We start from the raw sequence: 17,654 nt of genomic DNA on the forward strand, positions 1-17,654 counted from the left end.
CTCCAGATGGCTGCAATGGCCGGAGCCATGCTGATCCAAAGCCAGGAGCCAGGAGCTTCTTCCAGGTCACCCACATGGGTGCAGGGGCCCGAGGAGGACTTGGGCCATCTTCTGCTGCCTTCCCACACCATAGCAGAGAGCTGGATCGGCCCCAATACAGCGCAATCTTTATTTTTAAAAAAAATGTTAAAAGATTTATTTATTTGGGGCGGGCGCTGCAGTGCAGCGGGTTAATGCCCTGGCCTGAAGCACCAGCATCACATAGGAGTGCCATCAGATGGAAGACCTCTCTCTGCCTCTCCTCTCTCTGTGTGACTCTGACTTTCAAGTAAATGAAAAACTCTGAAAAAAAAAATAGATCTATTTATTTATTTATTTACTTACTTACTTACTTACTTATTTGAAAGAGTTACACAGAGAGAGGAGAGGCAGAGAGAGTGAGAGAGGTCTTTTGTCTGATGGTTCACTCCCCAATTGGCTGCAATGGCTGGAACTGCGCAGATCTGAAGCCAGGAGCCAGGAGCTTCTTCTGGGTCTTGCATGGGGGGGTGTAGGGGCTCAAGGACTCGGGCCATCTTCCACTGCTTTCCCGGGCCATAACATAGAGCTGGATTGGAAGAGGAGCAGCCGGGACTCAAAACTGGCACACATAGGGGATGCTGGCGCTTCAGGCCAAGGCGTTAACCCGCTGCACCGCAGCAGCGCCGGCCCCCAGTGCAATCTTTCTTAAAAAAAAAAAAAAAAAAAAAAAAGAAAGAAAGAAAGAAAGAAAGAAAGAAAGAAAGAAAGAAAGAAAAAAAATCTCAAGGGGACTCGGCTCAGCTGTGACTCCGTGATCTGCTAATATGAGATCTATTTCCAGTCCCTCCTCTTCCATTTCCAATCCAGCTCCTTGCTAATTCACCTGGAAAGCCACGGGAAGATTGACCCACTACTTGAACCAGCTGGGAGATGTGGGACAGATGAAACTCCTGGCACCTGCCTCCTGGATTTGCCCTGGCCACCCAGAGCCCATCCAGCAGATGGAAGACCTCTGTTTCTCTCCCAACCCTCAGCCAGTTACCCCATACCTTTTCCACATACATAAGGATAAATTAAATTTAAAAAGAATTGGCTAACTAAGTCTCTGAAAAGGGGGGGGAGGGGGATGGGCTGGCCCTGGGCATAGTAGGTTAAGCATCTGCCAGTGTGTGTGGCTCCATGCTCTGATATGAGATGCTGATGTCCCAAATGGTGTTTTTTTTTTTTAATTTATTTATTTTTTTGACAGGCAGAGTAGACAGAGAGAGAGAGACAGAGAGAAAGGTCTTCCTTTGCCGTTGGTTCACCCTCCAATGGCCGACGCGGCTGTCGCGTTGTGGCCGGCGCACCGCGCTGATCCGAAGGCAGGAGCCAGGTGCTTCTCCTGGTCTCCCATGGGGTGCAGGGCCCAAGCACTTGGGCCATCCTCCACTGCACTCCCGGGCCACAGCAGAGAGCTGGCCTGGAAGAGGGGCAACCGGGACAGAATCCGGCGCCCCTGGCCGGCGCCGCGGCTCACTAGGCTAATCCTCCGCCTTGCGGCGCCGGCACACCGGGTTCTAGTCCCGGTTCGGGCACCGATCCTGTCCCGGTTGCCCCTCTTCCAGGCCAGCTCTCTGCTGTGGCCAGGGAGTGCAGTGGAGGATGGCCCAAGTGCTTGGGCCCTGCACCCCATGGGAGACCAGGAGAAGCACCTGGCTCCTGCCTTCGGATCAGCGCGGTGCGCCGGCCACAACGCGACAGCCGCGTCGGCCATTGGAGGGTGAACCAACGGCAAAAAGGAAGACCTTTCTCTCTGTCTCTCTCTCACTGTCCACTCTGCCTGTCAAAAATAATAATAATAATAATAATAATAATAATAATAATTAAAAAAAAAAAAAAGAATCCGGCGCCCCGACAGGGACTAGAACCCGGTGTGCCGGCGCTGCAAGGCGGAGGATTAGCCTAGTGAGCCGTGGCGGCGCCGGCCTTGTGTTTTTTTTGTGTTTTTTTTTTTTTTTTAAGAGCTTCTCCAGAGTACCTGACTTCAGGAATTTTTATTTTGTAAGATCTATTTATTTGAAAGAAAGGAAGGAAAGATAGATTTATTTATTTATTTAAAACACAGAGTTACAGAGAGGCAGAGGCAGAGAGAGGCAGAGTCTTCCATCCCCTGGTTCACTGCCCAGATGGCTGCAATGGCTGGAGCTACGCCGCTCCAAAGCCAGGAGCCAGGAGCTTCTTCCCAGTCTCCCACGTGGGTGCAGGGGCCCAAGGACTTGGGCCATCTTCTACTGCTTTCCCAGGCCATAGCAGAGAGCTGGATTGGCCCCAGTACAGTGCAATCTTTAAAAAAATAATAATAATGATAATAATCTTGGGCTGGCGCGTGGCTCACTAGGCTAATCCTCCACCTTCGGCGCCAGCACACCGGGTTCTAGTCCCGGTTGGGGTGCCAGATTCTGTCCCGGTTGCTAGTCTTCCAGTCCAGCTCTCTGCTGTGGCCTGGGAAGGCAGTGGAGGATGGCCCAAGTCCTCCCTTGGGCCCTGCACCCATAAGGGAGACCAGGAGAAGCACCTGGCTCCTGGCTTCGGATCGGTGCAGCGCGACAGCCGCAGCGGCCCTTGGCGGGTAAACCAACAGAAAAGGAAGACCTCTCTCTCTCTCTCTCTCTCTCTCTCTCTCTCTCTCTCTCTTTTGACAGGCAGAGTGGACAGTGAGAGAGAGAGGCAGAGAGAAAGGTCTTCCTTTTGCCATTGGTTCACCCTCCAATGGCCGCCGCGGCTGGCGCGCTGCGGCCGGCGCACCTCGCTGTTCCGAAGGCAGGAGCCAGGTGCTTATCTTGGTATCCCATGGGGTGCAGGACCCAACCACTTGGGCCATCCTCCACTGCACTCCCTGGCCATAGCAGAGAGCTGGCCTGGAAGAGGGGCACCGGGACAGAATCCGGCGCCCCGACCGGGACTAGAACCCGGTGTGCCGGCGCCACTAGGCAGAGGATTAGCCTGTTGAGCCATGGCGCTGGCCGGAAGGGAAGAAGAAGGAAAAAAAAAAAATCTTAAGGGGGCTCAGCTCAGCTGTGACTCTGTGATCCACTAATATGAGGTCCATTTCCAATCCAGCTCCTTGCTAATTCACCTGGAAAGCAACGGGAAGATTGACCTACTACTTGGGTCCCCGAGCCCAGCTGGGAGATGTGGGACAGATGAAGCTCCTGGCACTTGCCTCCTGGATTTGCCCTGGCCACCCAGAGCCCATCCAGCAGATGGAGGATCTCTCTTCCCCTCCCAACTCTCAGACAATCACCTCATAAACTCTTTCACATAAATAAGAGTGAGTTAATTTTAAAAAAGAATTGGCCAATTAAGTCTCTGAAGGGGGGGGGGGGATTGGGCTGACCCTGGGGCATAGTAGGTTAAGCATCTGCCTGTGGCTCCAGTTTGAGATGGAAGGGCTCTCTGTAACTCTGACTCTCCGGTAAAAAAAATAAAAAAAAAAAAAATAAAGATAAAAATATTTCAAAAAAGAATTACTATTATTATTATTATTATTATTATTATTATTAGGGGGCCTGTGCTGTGGTGTAGCAGGTAAAACTGCCACAAGCAGTGCCGGCATCCCATATGGGCTCCCGTTCAAATCCCATCCCATCCCAGCTGGCTGCTCTCTGCTGTGGTCCGCAAAAACAGTAAAAGGTGGCCCGAGTCCTTCTGCCCCTGCACTCCCACGGGAGACATGGAAAAAGCTCAGGCTCCTGGCTTCGTATTGGTGCAACTCAGGGTGTTTCGACCACCTGGGATGTGAACTGGTGGGTGGGAGACCTCTGCCTCTGCCTCTCTGTAACTGGCTTAACCACACTGGTCCTGTGTGTAGAAATTTGCTGGCATCACAACTTGTATGAATGAAGCAGATTTCATAATATAAAGACACTGCTGGGACTGGCATTGTGGTGCATCAGGTACAGCAGCCGCCTGTGACCCCCCAGCATCTCACATGGGCACCAGTTTGAGCCTTAGCCGCTCCAGTTCCAATCCAGCTCCCTGATAATGGCCTGGGTGGTGGCATCAGAGGATATCCCAAGTCCTTAGGCACCTGGAAGAAGCTCCTGGTTCCTGGGTTCATCGTGGCCCAACCCTGGCCATGGTGGCCATCTGTGGGAGTGAACCTGATGTCTCACATTCTCTCTCCCCCACCCCATCTCTATCTATCTCTATCTCTCTCTCTGTTTTTCACCTTGCACATAAGCAAGCAAATAGGCTAATACAGAAGGATCTGTGAGCAGAGATGCATCTGGCAGCAGCCTCGTATGTTCGGGCCAAAGAACAACTGGTAAGTTAAACATGCCTGTGGATGGGCTCATGGTGGAATACACCAGTGTGGACCTATGCCCAAGAAGAAAAAGAAAAAAATATATACTTGTGCCTTCTTCCTAGTTATAGAATATTCTCTGGATAAGCTAAGATGTTCCAGGGTAGGAGCAAAAGGGCAGGGAGGAAAGCTGTGTTCCTGGCATCCCTGGCCAGTTATTTCACTCCCCTGCCCCGTGCCCTCTTCCTAGGCCAGAGTCAGGGCAGAGGTGCCCATGGGGACAGACATGGGGGGAGGACACACACCCTCCCTGAATGAATCTTGTCTCCTCCAACACCTATCCTGCCACTGTGATGACTTTGCAAGGCACAGCTGAAGAGAGAAACTGGTAGCCTGGCCTTGGGAATCTACTTGCCACACCCACCCACCCTCAATGACTTGGAATCTGCCTCATTCAATTGGCTTCATTCAAATGCAGAAGAAACAGCCCAGAGCTTTTTTCTCTGTGAATGGGTTTCCCTTTCTCTTCTCCTCAGCCGCCTCCCCCCCCCCACCCCCCCCACCCCCGCGCGCCTCAGGCCTTTGTCAGTGAATGGCCAACTTTCCCTGCTCCTCCAGAATGCTGCCTTTCTGGGGCAAAGGTCAGTCAGTCAGTCCCCTTAACGATGACGGCTACCACAGCTGAAACCCTGCCTTGAAGGCTGACATCTTTTTTTTTCTTTACGGCCTGGGGTGTGTTTGCTTGAGATAGAGTGTGCACATGTGTCTTTCAGAGGAGACAGAACCAGTGCAGTGGAATGCCAAGCAGATTCTCTTGCCGTTCTGGAATTCTGGCAGTCACGGGACAGAAGGCTAGCAGGGGATGATTTTGACGACAGACAGACAGACACCTCTGCTGAGCTGTGCTTGCTCTGGGGAGGAGGGACAGATTATGGTCATTCGCCTTTGGGTTTCACGAGCACTTCTCATTCTCCCCCCTGCTTCCCGTGGAAATCCACAGTCCCCCTCCGTGAGCCCAGGGTATCAGTGACCTCACGTGCCTTCTCAGCACCCTAACACAAGAGGTAGTTGGACAAATGTGAAGGAATCGCAGAGGAAGACTTGTTATGGCACGATGAGTGGGCGGGCGAGGTGGGGTTGGGGGCCATAGGGGGATATGGCTGTCGTTGGGCAAATAGGAAGGGTAGTGTCTGACAAATACCCCAAAGTGTTTAGGCTCCTGCTGCGCATGTGGGAGATCTGGATGCAGTCTCTGACCCAGCTCCAGCCTGTGTGTGTGTGTGTGTGTGTGTGTGTGTCCTCCTCTCCCTCCTTATTTTAAAAATAAAAATAGGCCTACAGCAACGAACGTGACCGTGACGTGAGCGTACCAAATGTCATGGAACTGTGCGGTTGAACATGTTTCCGACGGGAGTAGATTTCACACGAGCGAGGAAGTTTTCTGGCTTTGTCGAGTGGGGATGTGAGGGATGTGAAAATCTGACAGTGCAGCCATTTGGAGCATCAGAAAAGAAGCACTGTAAATGACTGTGGGTCCTGTGACAAAGAGTGAAAGGAGATTTTTCAACAATCCATACCCCGGGGGCCGGCGCCGGCTCACTAAGCTAATCCTCCATCTGTGGCGCCGGCACACCAGGTTCTAGTCCCGGTCAGTCGGGGTGCCGGATTCTGTCCCGGTCGCCCCTCTTCCAGTCCAGCTCTCTGCTGTGGTGACCCGGGAGTTCAGTGAAGGATGACCCAGGTCCTTGGGCCCGCACTCACGTGGGAGGCCAGGAGGAAGCACCTGGCTCCTGGCTTCGGATCGACATATATATATATATATATATATATATATACACATTATACATATAATTATATATAATATGTAATAGACAGCATATTATATAATATATATCACATAATATATTATAATATTTGTAATACATTATATATGATACATATATATATAATATAATATGATATATACTATATATTATATAATATATGATATATTATCTTTAATATAATATATTTTGTATAATCATATATTATTATATAATATAATATATTTATAATATATATAATTATATATAATATAATATGTATGATATATATTTATATGATGTAATGTGATATATTATATTATTATATATTAAATATTCATATATTTTATTCATATTCATATATTTTATTTTACGTGTATTATATATATATATGTATATGTATATACACACGCATACACAGAGGAAGTCGGTTCTGTCCGCATCCTAAAAGAAGTTCACAGAATTACCTAGTCTGTTATAGTGCGGTGACACAAGATTGGTGCTGCTGCTGTACATGGTCACTCGGATGTTTCGTGTGTCACAGAAATTTTGTCAAAGGCAGCGATAGGACAGATGAGCAGCCGTGGGACAGCCACCACTAGTATGTTCCTTCATTTTGGCGGTGTTGTGAGGGAATTTGCAAAGGTGGGCATGTTGTAGAGAGCTGTAGTTTGAAGAGGTGGGGAGTGAAACCAGCAGATGGAAGCAATCTCTCTTTCTGTGTGTTTCTCTCTACCCCCCCCCCACACACACTTTACCTTTCCGATTCAGAAATAAATAAATAAATGAATCTTAAAAAACTTGAAGAAATAGGCCGGCGCCGCGGCTCACTAGGCTAATCCTCTGCCTTGCGGCGCCGGCACACCGGGTTCTAGTCCCGGTTCAGGCACCGATCCTGTCCCGGTTGCCCCTCTTCCAGGCCAGCTCTCTGCTGTGGCCAGGGAGTGCAGTGGAGGATGGCCCAAGTGCTTGGGCCCTGCACCCCATGGGAGACCAGGAGAAGCACCTGGCTCCTGCCTTCGGATCAGCGCGGTGCGCCGGCTGTAGCGTGCCGGCCGTGGCGGCCATTGGAGGGTGAACCAACGGCAAAGGAAGACCTTTCTCTCTGTCTCTCTCTCTCTGTCTCTCTGTCTCTCTCTCTCTCTCTCTCTCTCTCTCACTATCTGCCTGTCAAAAATAAATTTAAAAAAAAAAAACTTGAAGAAATAATGTGTGATGTGTGGTGGGCGTTCGGATCAACGGTTAGAGTTTTCGGCATGGGGTGCTCCCGTTTCATGCAGTGGACATGGGTTCGATTCCTGACTCTCCTCTGATTCAAGCTTTCTGCAGGGGCATGGGCATGCCCTGGGAGGCAGCAGGTGAGGTTTCAAGTACTTGGCTCCCTGACATCTATGTGTGGGGATCGTTAGAAAGCCCCATGGTGAAAAAATAGAGTCAGACGCTATTGGGTGTGAGTGATGGGAACTGTCAGTGCTGCACGCCAGAATCTCCACTGGTGGGGAGCTAGAGTAAAAAATCCAATCCAGGTACTCCAGTGGGAGAGGTGGATCATCTTAATGATTAGTTGAAGATAGTTGAAGATTCCATCCCACAATCCATCACTTTCTTTTCACTTTTTAATGGATTACATACTTATTGGAGAGGCAGCATTACAGAGACAGGGAAGGAGAGAAGGAGGAGGAGGAGAATGAGAGAAGAGAGAGAGAGAGAGAGAGAGAGAGAGAGAGAGAGAGAGAGAGAGATGCGAGCATTGTGGGGCATCTGGTTAAGCTGGATCAGTCCTGCCTGGACCAGGTGGCACTCAAACCCATGCTGCTGTGGGATGCCAGCATTGCAGGCAGAGGCTTGAGACCAAGGAACCGCTTCCTAGGCCCCTGAGGTTGCCACTGCCTGCGATGCCAGAGTCCAACTCCCTGCTAATGTGCTTGGGAAGATAGCAAAAGATGGCCTGAGTGCTTGGGCCCCTGCACCTATACGGGAGACCTCGATGAAGTTCCAAGCTCCTGGGTTTGGCCTGGCCCAGCCCAGGCTGTTGTAGTTCCATTTGTGGGAGTGAGCCGACTGTCTCTGTAACTACCTTTCGAGTAAATCAATACATCTTTCTGTGTAAAGAAAAGAAGGAGAACCTGGTTGGTGACAGACATCTTTGAGACTACCGGTTATTTTTAAGCAGGAGGTTTCTGGGAATAAAGCGGATACTGTCGATAGCCCTACCTGGACTCTCTTTGGACAGGTCTCTGTGGATGTGGAGTCGATGGGGAAGGAGGGAGGCAGGTAAGGAAGGAGGGAGGATTCAGTGTGAAATTTCTGCTTCCCTTCGTCTTCACCGGGCCCTCACTCCGCGCGAGCCGAGCCGAGCCGAGCTGAGTCTCTCTTGCCTGAGGCTCGCGCACCACCTAGCGGCCACAGTATTGAACACGGGTTTGGTGAGGCAGAGCTAAGATGGAGTCACAACTTCCAGGGCCAGCGGGCGGTTGGGGGTGGGGGCTTGTTTGGCGCAGGCTGGGTGCGGAGCGCCTTTGGACTTCCTCCTTTGGAAGCTGCTGGCGTGCCTTTGGATGGGGCTGGCCCATCTGAGACTGGAGACTGGGGTCGGTCGGTCTCCCTCCCCACCCCCACCCGCCCCGAGTCTCCCCTTCTTCACCTGGAAAGGTGGAAGAAGAAAGTTGTTTGTTCTGAACGACATCGACCCCGGATTTTGTCCCCATAGGAAACCGTAGACACGACTGCCCTGTGGATTTTCTGACTTGGGTGCCTGGATTCAAAAAGAAAGAAAGAAAGAGAGAGAGAGAGAGAGAGAGAGAGAGAGAGAGAGAGAGAGAGAGAGAGAGAGAGAAAGAAAGAAAGAAAGAAAGAAAGAAAGAAAGAAAGAAAGAAAACTAGTGTCTGGGTCTTCTTCTCCCTTAAGGAGACTATGGCCCAGACCTGACCTCTAATTTGATCAGGCAACCCCCCTCTCGCCCGTGCTTTGGTTCCCTTGACTGAATTTTTCTCATTGTCCTCCGTGCCTGCGGCTTTGGCTGCCACGTGTAGAGAATGATATCTACCCCAAAAGGAAGGCCTCAAAGGCCGCCTGAGGAGCGATGTTTCTCTGTGATCTACTTCTATTTGTTGCTCCTCATCTTCCCCCCCAGTCCCAGGGGAGCGAGCCTTGGGAGCCAGAAGACTTCTTCTCCCAGGTGGGTTCCAGAGACCTGACATCCCTCCCTGCCCTGGTGTTCCAGGGTGGGTGGTCAAGCTGCAGTCAAAATGTGTGTATGGTGCACTGGTTTATTTTGGTATGTCATTGTGACAGACTCACAGACACACACACACATGCGCGCGCACACACACACGTAGCTCTGAAGGGCTCTCTCCATCTCCACACACACGCATACACGTACACACAGGTCTGACTGGGTGTGTTGTTTCTCTGGAACACTTGGAAGGCCATTTTAGGGGCAGTGCCTTCCCAGGCACAGAGGAGAGTGGATGAGAACTTCTCAGGAGCAAAACCCCTCTTGGAATGGGAGGGTGAGTGGTGCTGCGGTGTCTCTTGGGGTGCGGTGGCTGGCTCTCCCCTGCTTCTTTCTGTGCCTCACCGGAGGGAGCAGAAGCTTCTTGTGGGCTGAGCTGGATCCTGTGTGCCCAGACGCTGCTCACTGTGCAGCCATTTCTGCTCATGTGCTGGGAAGGGGAAGCCAGGCCAGGCTCCTGTCCTGTTTCCCAGAGACCCAGTCTGCTCTCTTCCTCCTCTGACCCCTACCTGCTGATGGGGAGCAGAGTAAAGTGCTCGCTCTCTCTCTCTCCCTCTCCTTGCTCTCTCTGGAAGACTGTCCTCCCTTCTTTCACATCTCTGATCCACTGCCATTCCACCTCCTTTCTGCCCCCAAAAGAGGTCCTTGGCTCCCCTAAGATCTTAGAAGAAAGACAGATAGAGGCCGGCGCCATGGCTCACTAGGCTAATCCTCTGCCTGCGGCGCTGGCACCCTGGGTCCTAGTCCCAGTCGGGGCACTGGATTCTGTCCCGGTTGCTCCTCTTCCAGTCCAGCTCGCTGCTGTGGCCCAGGAGTGCAGTGGAGGATGGCCCAAGTGCTTGGGCCCTGCACCCGTAAGGGAGACCAGGAGAAGCACCTGGCTCCTGGCTTCGGATTGGTGCAGCACGCTGGCCTGGCCGTAGCGGCCATTTGGGGGGGGGGGTGTGAACCAACGGAAGTAAGACCTTTCTCTCTGTCTCTGTCTCTCTCTCTCTCTCACTGTCTAACTCTGCCTGTCCAAAAAAAAAAAAAAAAAAAAAAAAAAAAAAAAAAAAAGAAATTTTTTTTCTTATTTTTCTTTTTTTTCTTTTTTGGTTCACCCTCCAATGGCCACCGCGCTGGCTGGCGCACCGCGCTGGTCTGAAGGCAGGAGCCAGATGTTTCTCCTGGCCTATTGAGCCTATTGAGCCGTGGTGCCGGCTAAAAGACAGAAATTTAAAGCTAGCTAGTGGGAGCTAGGCAGCGTTGTGGCACAACAGGTTAAAGACAATGTCAGCGGAAGATGGGCCAAGTAGTTGTGTCCTTGTCACCCACAATGGTGACCCAGATGGAGTTCCTGGCTGCTGGCTTTGGCCTAGCCCAGCCTCAGCTGCTGTGGGCATTTGGGAAATGAATGAGTGGATGGAAGATCTCTCTCTCTCTCTCTCCCTCTCTCTCTCTCCCCCACCACCTCTCCTACCTCTCCTCTCTCCCCCCTCTCTCTATCCTTCTCTTTGTCACTGCATTTCACATAAAAAAGAAAGAAAAATTGCATAAATCAACGTATCTCTCCAAGAAACATAGAAAGCCGGGCAGGTTTGTTGTGCTTCCACCCTGCCTCCCGGTCTTCCAGTGGTGACCCTTCGCATTTCCTTTCAACTCCTGGTGGTGGAAGGAGACACACATCGAGGAGATACTGGGCCATCCTTTATAACAGTACTACCTAGGGAGGGAGGGCGGGCCGTCCCGGCTGGAGACAGTGATTGCATTGAAGAAAGTGAGAGTGTGAGTGTGAGTGTGTGCCTGTGTTCCTGTCTGGCCCAGCTACCAGCTAACGGGAGGCCCTCCCGCTCATCATTGGATGAGATTTCTGGAGAGCCAGGCCTGGAGAAACGTGGCCCAAGGGTGTGTGTGTGTGTGTGTGTGTGTGAGAGAGAGAGAGAGAGAGAGAGAGAGAGAGAGAGAGAGAGAGAGAATCTGGAGCTGACTCACGGGCCTGGGACCCAGTGTCATTCCCCATTCACCTTCCTCCCTCGGCCTCCTCTGCCCTGTCCTGCCCTTCATCCCCCCCTTCCTCCCCACCCACCCCCGCCGAGAGAACCAAAGCTCTCTACGGCGATACTCGCGCGCCACCTAGCGACCACAGTATCAGATCGGGCACGGTGGCCGGTGAAAGCCAAAATGGCGCTGGCGACTAAACAGTGTCCTGAGTATCGCGAGGCTTCGGGGTGGAGGCTGCGCAGTGGTTGGGGGCCTGTTTAGCACATGCGCGGTGTGGAGCACAGGCGAGCTTTCTGCTGTGGGGTGGGCGGCGGGGGGGGGGCATTTTTCTCTGGGCTGGGGCGCCGCCGCCGCCGCCGCTGCCGCCGCGCCGCCGCGCTGCCGCGAGAAGGGTGGGGAGCTGGCCGGGGGCGGGGAGCGGGCTGTGACTGGGGGTCGGCTCTTGGGTCCTTGGGCGCCACCCTGGGTGATCTGAGTCCCCTGTGGGTCACCGTTGGCGTCTTTCTTTCTCTTTCTTTCTTTCTTTCTTTCTTTCTTTCTTTCTTTCTTTCTTTCTTTCTTTCTTCCTTCCTTCCTTCCTTCCTTCCTTCCTTCCTTCCTTCCTTCCTTCCTTCTTTTATGTTCTCTTTCTCAGTTTATTCCCTGTTGTCTCTTGCTCTCGTGCTGTTCCCCGCTCGTCCGTGTGTCTGTCCGTCTCCTTCTAGCTTCTTTCTCTTTCTCACGACTTTATTTCTCACTCCCCCTTTGACTTGATATTCTTTGCCCTTTCTTATTTTTTCTTCCCACTTGCTTGCCTTCTCTCTCTCTGTCTCTGTCTCTGTCTCTCTGTCTCTTTCTCTCTCGTCTTTTTAAATCTTCATGCTCTCTCCTCTCTTCCTTATTTTGGTTTCATTTTTGTCTCCCACCTTCCCTCATGTGTTTCCTCTCTTTGTCGTGTCCTCGTGTCCTCACGGTTTTCTTTCTAAACTTCCTCTAAACTTCCATTCCTTCTTTTCCCCATTTTTTACGTTTTCTTTCTCTCTTCTTAGTTTTTGTCTTTCTGTTCGTCCTCCTTTTTTTTTCTTCTTACTCCAATTTCTCTCTCTCTCTCTCTCTCTCGTGTTCTTTCAATGTTTTCCCCTCTTTTTAATTCTCTCTGCCACTCTCTTGTCTTTTCTTCCTCCTTTCCTTTCCTTCCTTCACCTTTGGGTGGCCAAGTGGACTTTTTAAAGAAGTCTTTAGATTCCCAGGGTCACTGGGAAGAACGCACAGTCCTGAGTGCAACACGATTCTCATCAATTCTTATGTGAATGTGATATCAATACAAAGAGAAGAGGTTCGATGTAGTTCACAGATACAAAAAATAAGAATATGACACACTCCACTCCACTCCACTCCCCCCTCGCCCCCCCCCCCCGTTTTTTAAAACTTCTGTGTAAATAGTGATCTGTGGAGTGTATCCCAGGCAATAGTGAAGCCCATGGATGGCCTCTGCCACAGATGGTGTGCTGCCAGAGGATGAGCCTCCTTCCCGATGCCCCCCTCTCCCTCCCCACACACACCCCGTGAGCCAAGAGAAGACGAAGACCCCCTCCCTGGGGGTCTGACAGGCTGACTCCCGGAGCCAGGTGAGGCCAGACCTGTCTTTGGGAGGCACTTCATGCTCTGAGATTTCCAGCCTGCTGAGTCCCAACCCTCGGCTGTGTGGGCACCTATGCCCCACAGCCTTTGTGGTTATGCAGACACCTGCCCCCGACCCCCTCCACACACTCTCTGCCCCCGGGCAGCCGAGAAACACGTTCTGAGCGTCCCCCTGCCGCCTGGATGCATCCAGCTGGCTGTCCCTTGGTTCCTCGGTGTCGGTTGTTGGACTCCACCTGGTGGCCGCCTTGATATGGCTGTCGCGGGCTCCGGAGCCGGCAAGGGATGACAAGTGGCCGAGGAGCCCGAGACAGAGTGTGACAAAGTCCCTAAGCTGCAGGAAGGACTGTCCCTGCCCTGCTGGGACCTGGGGGCCTGATGTATTGGTCGGAGATTGGGCCTGGAGGATGGCAAGTGAGCAGGCGGAGGCTGTGGAGGGAGGCGGGCGTCGCCTCGCGCCTGAACGTGGCTAGACTGGGGTGGCGCTACTGTTGGCGGGTAGACCAGCACACCCTGTCACACTACGTACTGGTAGTGCTGCTGCCACCACTGCCACCAACTGCAGAGACCGACCGGAGATGTCGATCTGTGGGCGGCAGAGGGAAGGGTGCCTTGGCCTGGGACTTTGTTTTTCCTTTTTTTTTTTTTTTTTTTTCTTTCTTCTTTCTTCGAAGTCCTTCTGCACTTGGGCCTAACCCTAATTACTTGCTACTTGCCACTAAGGAAGGTCTGGACTGTTTTGTTTTTTTGTTTTGTTTTGTTTTGTTTTGTTTTTTTCCCCAAAGTCCCCCTTCAGGGAGTGATCGAAGGTCGCTTTTTTTTTTTTTTTTTCCCCCTTTGACAGGCAGAGCGGACAGTGAGAGAGAGAGACAGAGAGAAAGGTCCTCCGTTGCCATTGGTTCACCCTCCAATGGCTGCCACGGCCAGTGCGCTGCGGCCGGCGCACCACGCTGATCCGAAGGCAGGAGCCAGGTGCTTCCTTCTGGTCTCCCATGGGGTGCAGGGCCCAAGCACTTGGGCCATCCTCCACTGCACTCCCTGGCCACAGCAGAGAGCTGGCCTGGAAGAGGGGCAACCGGGACAGAATCCGGCGCCCCGACCGGGACTAGAACCCGGTGTGCCGGCGCCCCAAGGTGGAGGATTAGCCTATTGAGCCACGGCGCCGGCCCCTGGGTTGCCTTTTGAGGGCCAGAGGCCAGTCTACTGGAGCCCGTGTGTGTGTGAGTTAAGGATGTAGGTGGCGGGTGGCGGGTGGCGGGTGGCGGGTGGCATGCTCATGTCCCTATTCCCCCTCCCCCACCCCAGGTCGACCAGGTGGCAGAGGAGTGTGCTCTAACAGAGATGGGTGGCATTTTGGGGACAAGTGACCGGGTCCCCAAGCTCAGAGGTGGCTGTGTCCAGTGCATCAGCCCCGTGCCCTCTCGCGTGGACATTTTTATACTTGGAGTTGTGGTTTTGGACCTGCAGGTAAGTGCTGACACGCTGTTCTCTGGTGACTGTCGCCAGAGAGAGGGGACTCCGGACGTGCGTTGGGGACACGGGGACAAAGTGGGCTTCCAGTGGGCTGGTGCTCGACCGTGCTCCTTTCTGAGAGCCACCTGCTTGGGCTCGCGCGGTGGCTTGTGTGCGTTCGTCCCGGTTGTCCCGCGACGGTGATGCCACCTCCGGCCTATGGTGCCCGAGGGCGGTGGGGGTGAGGCGGGCGTCGGGTCCTCTACCCGCGTGCGCTCCTTGCCGCTGGTGAGCCGATCGCCTGGTGGTTGTGACAACCCTCTGACTGAAAGGACCTCGATGAGGGGTGGCTTCATGCCACACGTGTGCGTGTCAGGCGTTCTCCGCTGGGGTTGTCTACCGCCTGCAGTGGGAGGCGGGGGCCGGCGAGGCTGCAGCGGGCCCCACTGGTGGCTGTCCTTGCCGGGTCGTGCCCCCCGCCCTCACTCCACGTGTTAAAACTCCGAGCTGACTGTGACCGATGTGGTGCTGTGGTGCTCTCCTGGGCCGGACCTAAGCTGCTCCAGATGAGGGACGGCCGTTCATGGCGAACGCTGCCGAGCCTCTCGTTCTGGCCTGCGGGCCCCTCGTTCTGCCTTCCCCACCCGTGGGTGGTGTGTGGGTAGCAGGGGTGCGGAAACCGGCCCGACCTCTGCTGTCCCCGTGCTTTTGCGCGCGGGGGGGTGCTGGGGTCCTGTGACGTGGCGGGCATCCCTCGCTGTCGCCCTGTTGTGGGCTGTGGCTGTGGAGCCTTGACTCCACGCGAGCCTGTGCGGTGCCCCTGGAGCGGTCCAGGTTGTGCCTCAGGTGCCTGAAGCCGAGTGGTGGTGTTGCTCCTGTCCCCCCAGTGCCCTCTCCCGGGTGTCGCTGCTGTGGCTGCCTCTGGCTGCTGCCTGTGCCCCTTGGGAGTGTTGGGGGGGTCGAGGCGGTAAGAGAAGGGGAGACCCGTGCGTGCTTCGCCTCGCTGGAGGGAGGCTGCCGGTGTCGTGCCGTCCCCACGTGTGTGGGGGGTATCGGCTTGGCGGGCGCATGCCTGCGTGCTTGCCACCCCCTGTGGGGTGGTGTGTGCCAGGTGTGTCGAGCGGTCGCGGCGTGGTCCGGCCCGGCTGGACGAGTGCGGGGGCTGGGAAGGGCTGTGGCGAATGGGATTGGTAATGCGCCCAGCCTGCCCTGGCCCTGGCCGCGGATGCTCAAAGTGCCATTTCTTTACCTATACCGCAGACCCCCCCCCCCCGCCCCGATTGCGTGGCCTCGGGTGGTGCTCCCTCGGTTTGCCTCCTGCCGGCCCGGCGGGGAGGGGGCAGTTGGAGTGGGGGTGTGGCCCACCTTCGGTGAGGAAAGCCTTCTCTAGCGATCCGAGAGGGGCGTGCCTTCTGATGGGGTACCGTTACCCCCTGGCCGCCGTCCCTCCTGTGCTGAGTGCGTTGGGTGGCGTGCTCCACCCGTGCGCCCCGTTTGCCCCTTCTGTTGGGGGGGGGAAGCGTAGGCGTGCTGGTGGGTCTGCCGGTCCCCGCGGTGGGGACCGGGGCGCTGCTCTTTCGGCCCTAACGGCCGCGGCCCGCGCCTCCCCCCTCCGTGTTGGGGGAGGGTCCCGCCGGGCCGGGCTGGCGGTCCGTCGCTCGTTCGTGTTTGGGGCCGGCGCGCGCGCCCGTGCGTGCGCGTGCCTTCCGTGTCACTCTCCGTGTTTGCCTTGTCGGCCGGGGCTGGGCGGGGGCGCGCGTGGTCTGTCCTGCGCGTCCCCGGGGCTGTGGCGCGAGCGGGCGGCTCCCTGCTTCCCCTGCTCGCCACCCCGGGCTGCGACTGGCCGTCATCGGGGCGGCGGTCGGCACGTGTGTTGGGCTTGGGCCCAGCCCTCTCTTCCCCCTCGGCCGCGTGGTCGCCCCTGGGGAGCGTTCCCTCGGGGTCGCGGCGCTTCCCGGGAACGGGGATCCGGACGGTTGGCTGGGCGGGAGGCGGCGCGAGGGCCGTTCGGCGTGTGCGGTTGTTGGCGACGTCGCGTGGAGGCGCCCCGGCGGCGGGGCTCCCGGGTGCGCGTGGGAGAAGACGCGGAGGGTCGCCGGAGGCGGGCTCCGGTGTCCCTGGCCGTCGCGGGGCCGCCCTGGCGTGTGGCGGTGCGATCCCGTGTCCGTTTCCCCGGCGGGGTCCGGCTTTTGTGGCCCGAGGCGATTCCCGCGTCCTCTCCCTCGCGCCTCCGGTGCCTCGCCCTCCGTGGCCCCGGTGCGGCCCCCACCCCCCCTCGCTGCCTCGGCGGGCTGGGCCGTTCGCCCTCCCCCCCTCCGGGGGAGGGTGGACTCTTTGAAGGCTCTGCTCCCCGCGTGCCTGTGGGGGCTTTGTGGGGTTGGGGTCTGTCCGTGACCGGTGGCGGTGGCGGTGGCCGGTGGTTTTCCCCACGTGAGGACGCGTGTTGGCTGGCAGTGGCTGAGGCACGACGGCCCCCGGTTGGCCGCGTCAGGTGCCGCCTCCCCGTCCCGCGGGACCGCCCTTGCCCTCGGAGGGTGCTGGCGGTGAGATCCCGTGTGTGGTGGTGGGGGTGTGTGTGCTCTGGCGTGACTGGCCGGCTGGACGCGTGGTGAGGCCCTTCTGCCCGCACCGTCGTCGCGTGGGTGGGCCCTGGCCCTTCCCCGTCGCCCTTTGCCGCGCCTTCCTCCGTCTGCTGAGCGGCCCTGGCCCGTCTCCTTTCGCTCTCTTGCTTCTCGTCCGCTTCCCGACCCGGGTCGCCGTGACCCTGCTGTGTTTCGCCTCCCCTTGGGCCCGCCGTGTCTTGGGGGTTGGGGGTTTCGTCCCCCCCTTCCGCGTGTCGAGCCGCCCCGGGTGGCGGTGGCGCCGCTCGTCGGCTTGTTGGCGTGCGTGGGGGAAGGAGAAGGAGGAGGAGGAGGAGAGGGGGGCGTCGTCGCCCCCACCCCCCCCCCCGCTCTCCCCCGGTGGCGTCGGCGGCTCCGTGGCGGCGGTGGTGCTCGCGTGTGCGCCCTGAGCCCCGTGGGTGTGTAGTGGCCGGTTCCTCCGGGCCGTTGCGTCGTGGACTTGGTGTGGCGGCCGGTGTCGCGTGTGTGCGGGCGCCGGTCGGCCTGGGCAGGGGTGTAGGAGGGGATGTGACTCCCCTCCTTGGGTGGCGTTTGGTGTGCCCTGGTGCCACCGCGTCCCCACCCCGAGCCCCCGCGCCCGACTCCACGCCCGCCCGGGCAGGGTGTGGCTGGGGTGGGCTCCGGCCCGCCTCAA

The 17,654-nt window shown here is 55.8% G+C and overlaps 1 protein-coding gene across 2 annotated transcripts; it reads left to right on the forward strand.

Moving 5' to 3' along the window:
* The first annotated feature begins 11,652 nt into the window (after positions 1 to 11,652).
* Positions 11,653 to 17,315, forward strand: LOC133755001 (uncharacterized). 2 transcript variants are annotated; one of them, XM_062185328.1, is made up of 3 exons: positions 11,653 to 11,719; positions 13,792 to 14,167; positions 14,253 to 17,315. In XM_062185328.1, the coding sequence occupies exon 3, from the start codon at positions 15,581 to 15,583 to the stop codon at positions 17,009 to 17,011; it is 1,431 nt and encodes a 476-aa protein (XP_062041312.1). In that variant the 5' UTR covers positions 11,653 to 11,719; positions 13,792 to 14,167; positions 14,253 to 15,580; the 3' UTR covers positions 17,012 to 17,315. The 2 variants fall into 2 exon arrangements, with proteins under 2 accessions (XP_062041312.1, XP_062041313.1); XM_062185329.1 differs by lacking the exon at positions 13,792 to 14,167 and having other exon boundaries at positions 11,661 to 11,719.
* The last annotated feature ends 339 nt before the right edge of the window (positions 17,316 to 17,654 follow it).

This window comes from Lepus europaeus, unplaced genomic scaffold (genome assembly GCF_033115175.1).
Source record: "Lepus europaeus isolate LE1 unplaced genomic scaffold, mLepTim1.pri SCAFFOLD_370, whole genome shotgun sequence".
In the NCBI taxonomy this organism is placed as follows: Eukaryota; Metazoa; Chordata; class Mammalia; order Lagomorpha; family Leporidae; genus Lepus; species Lepus europaeus.

Excerpts from the sequence above, each read along its gene's own strand:
- LOC133755001 (XM_062185328.1), top strand. The coding sequence starts at position 15,581 with ATGGGATTGGTAATGCGCCCAGCCTGCCCTGGCCCTGGCCGCGGATGC.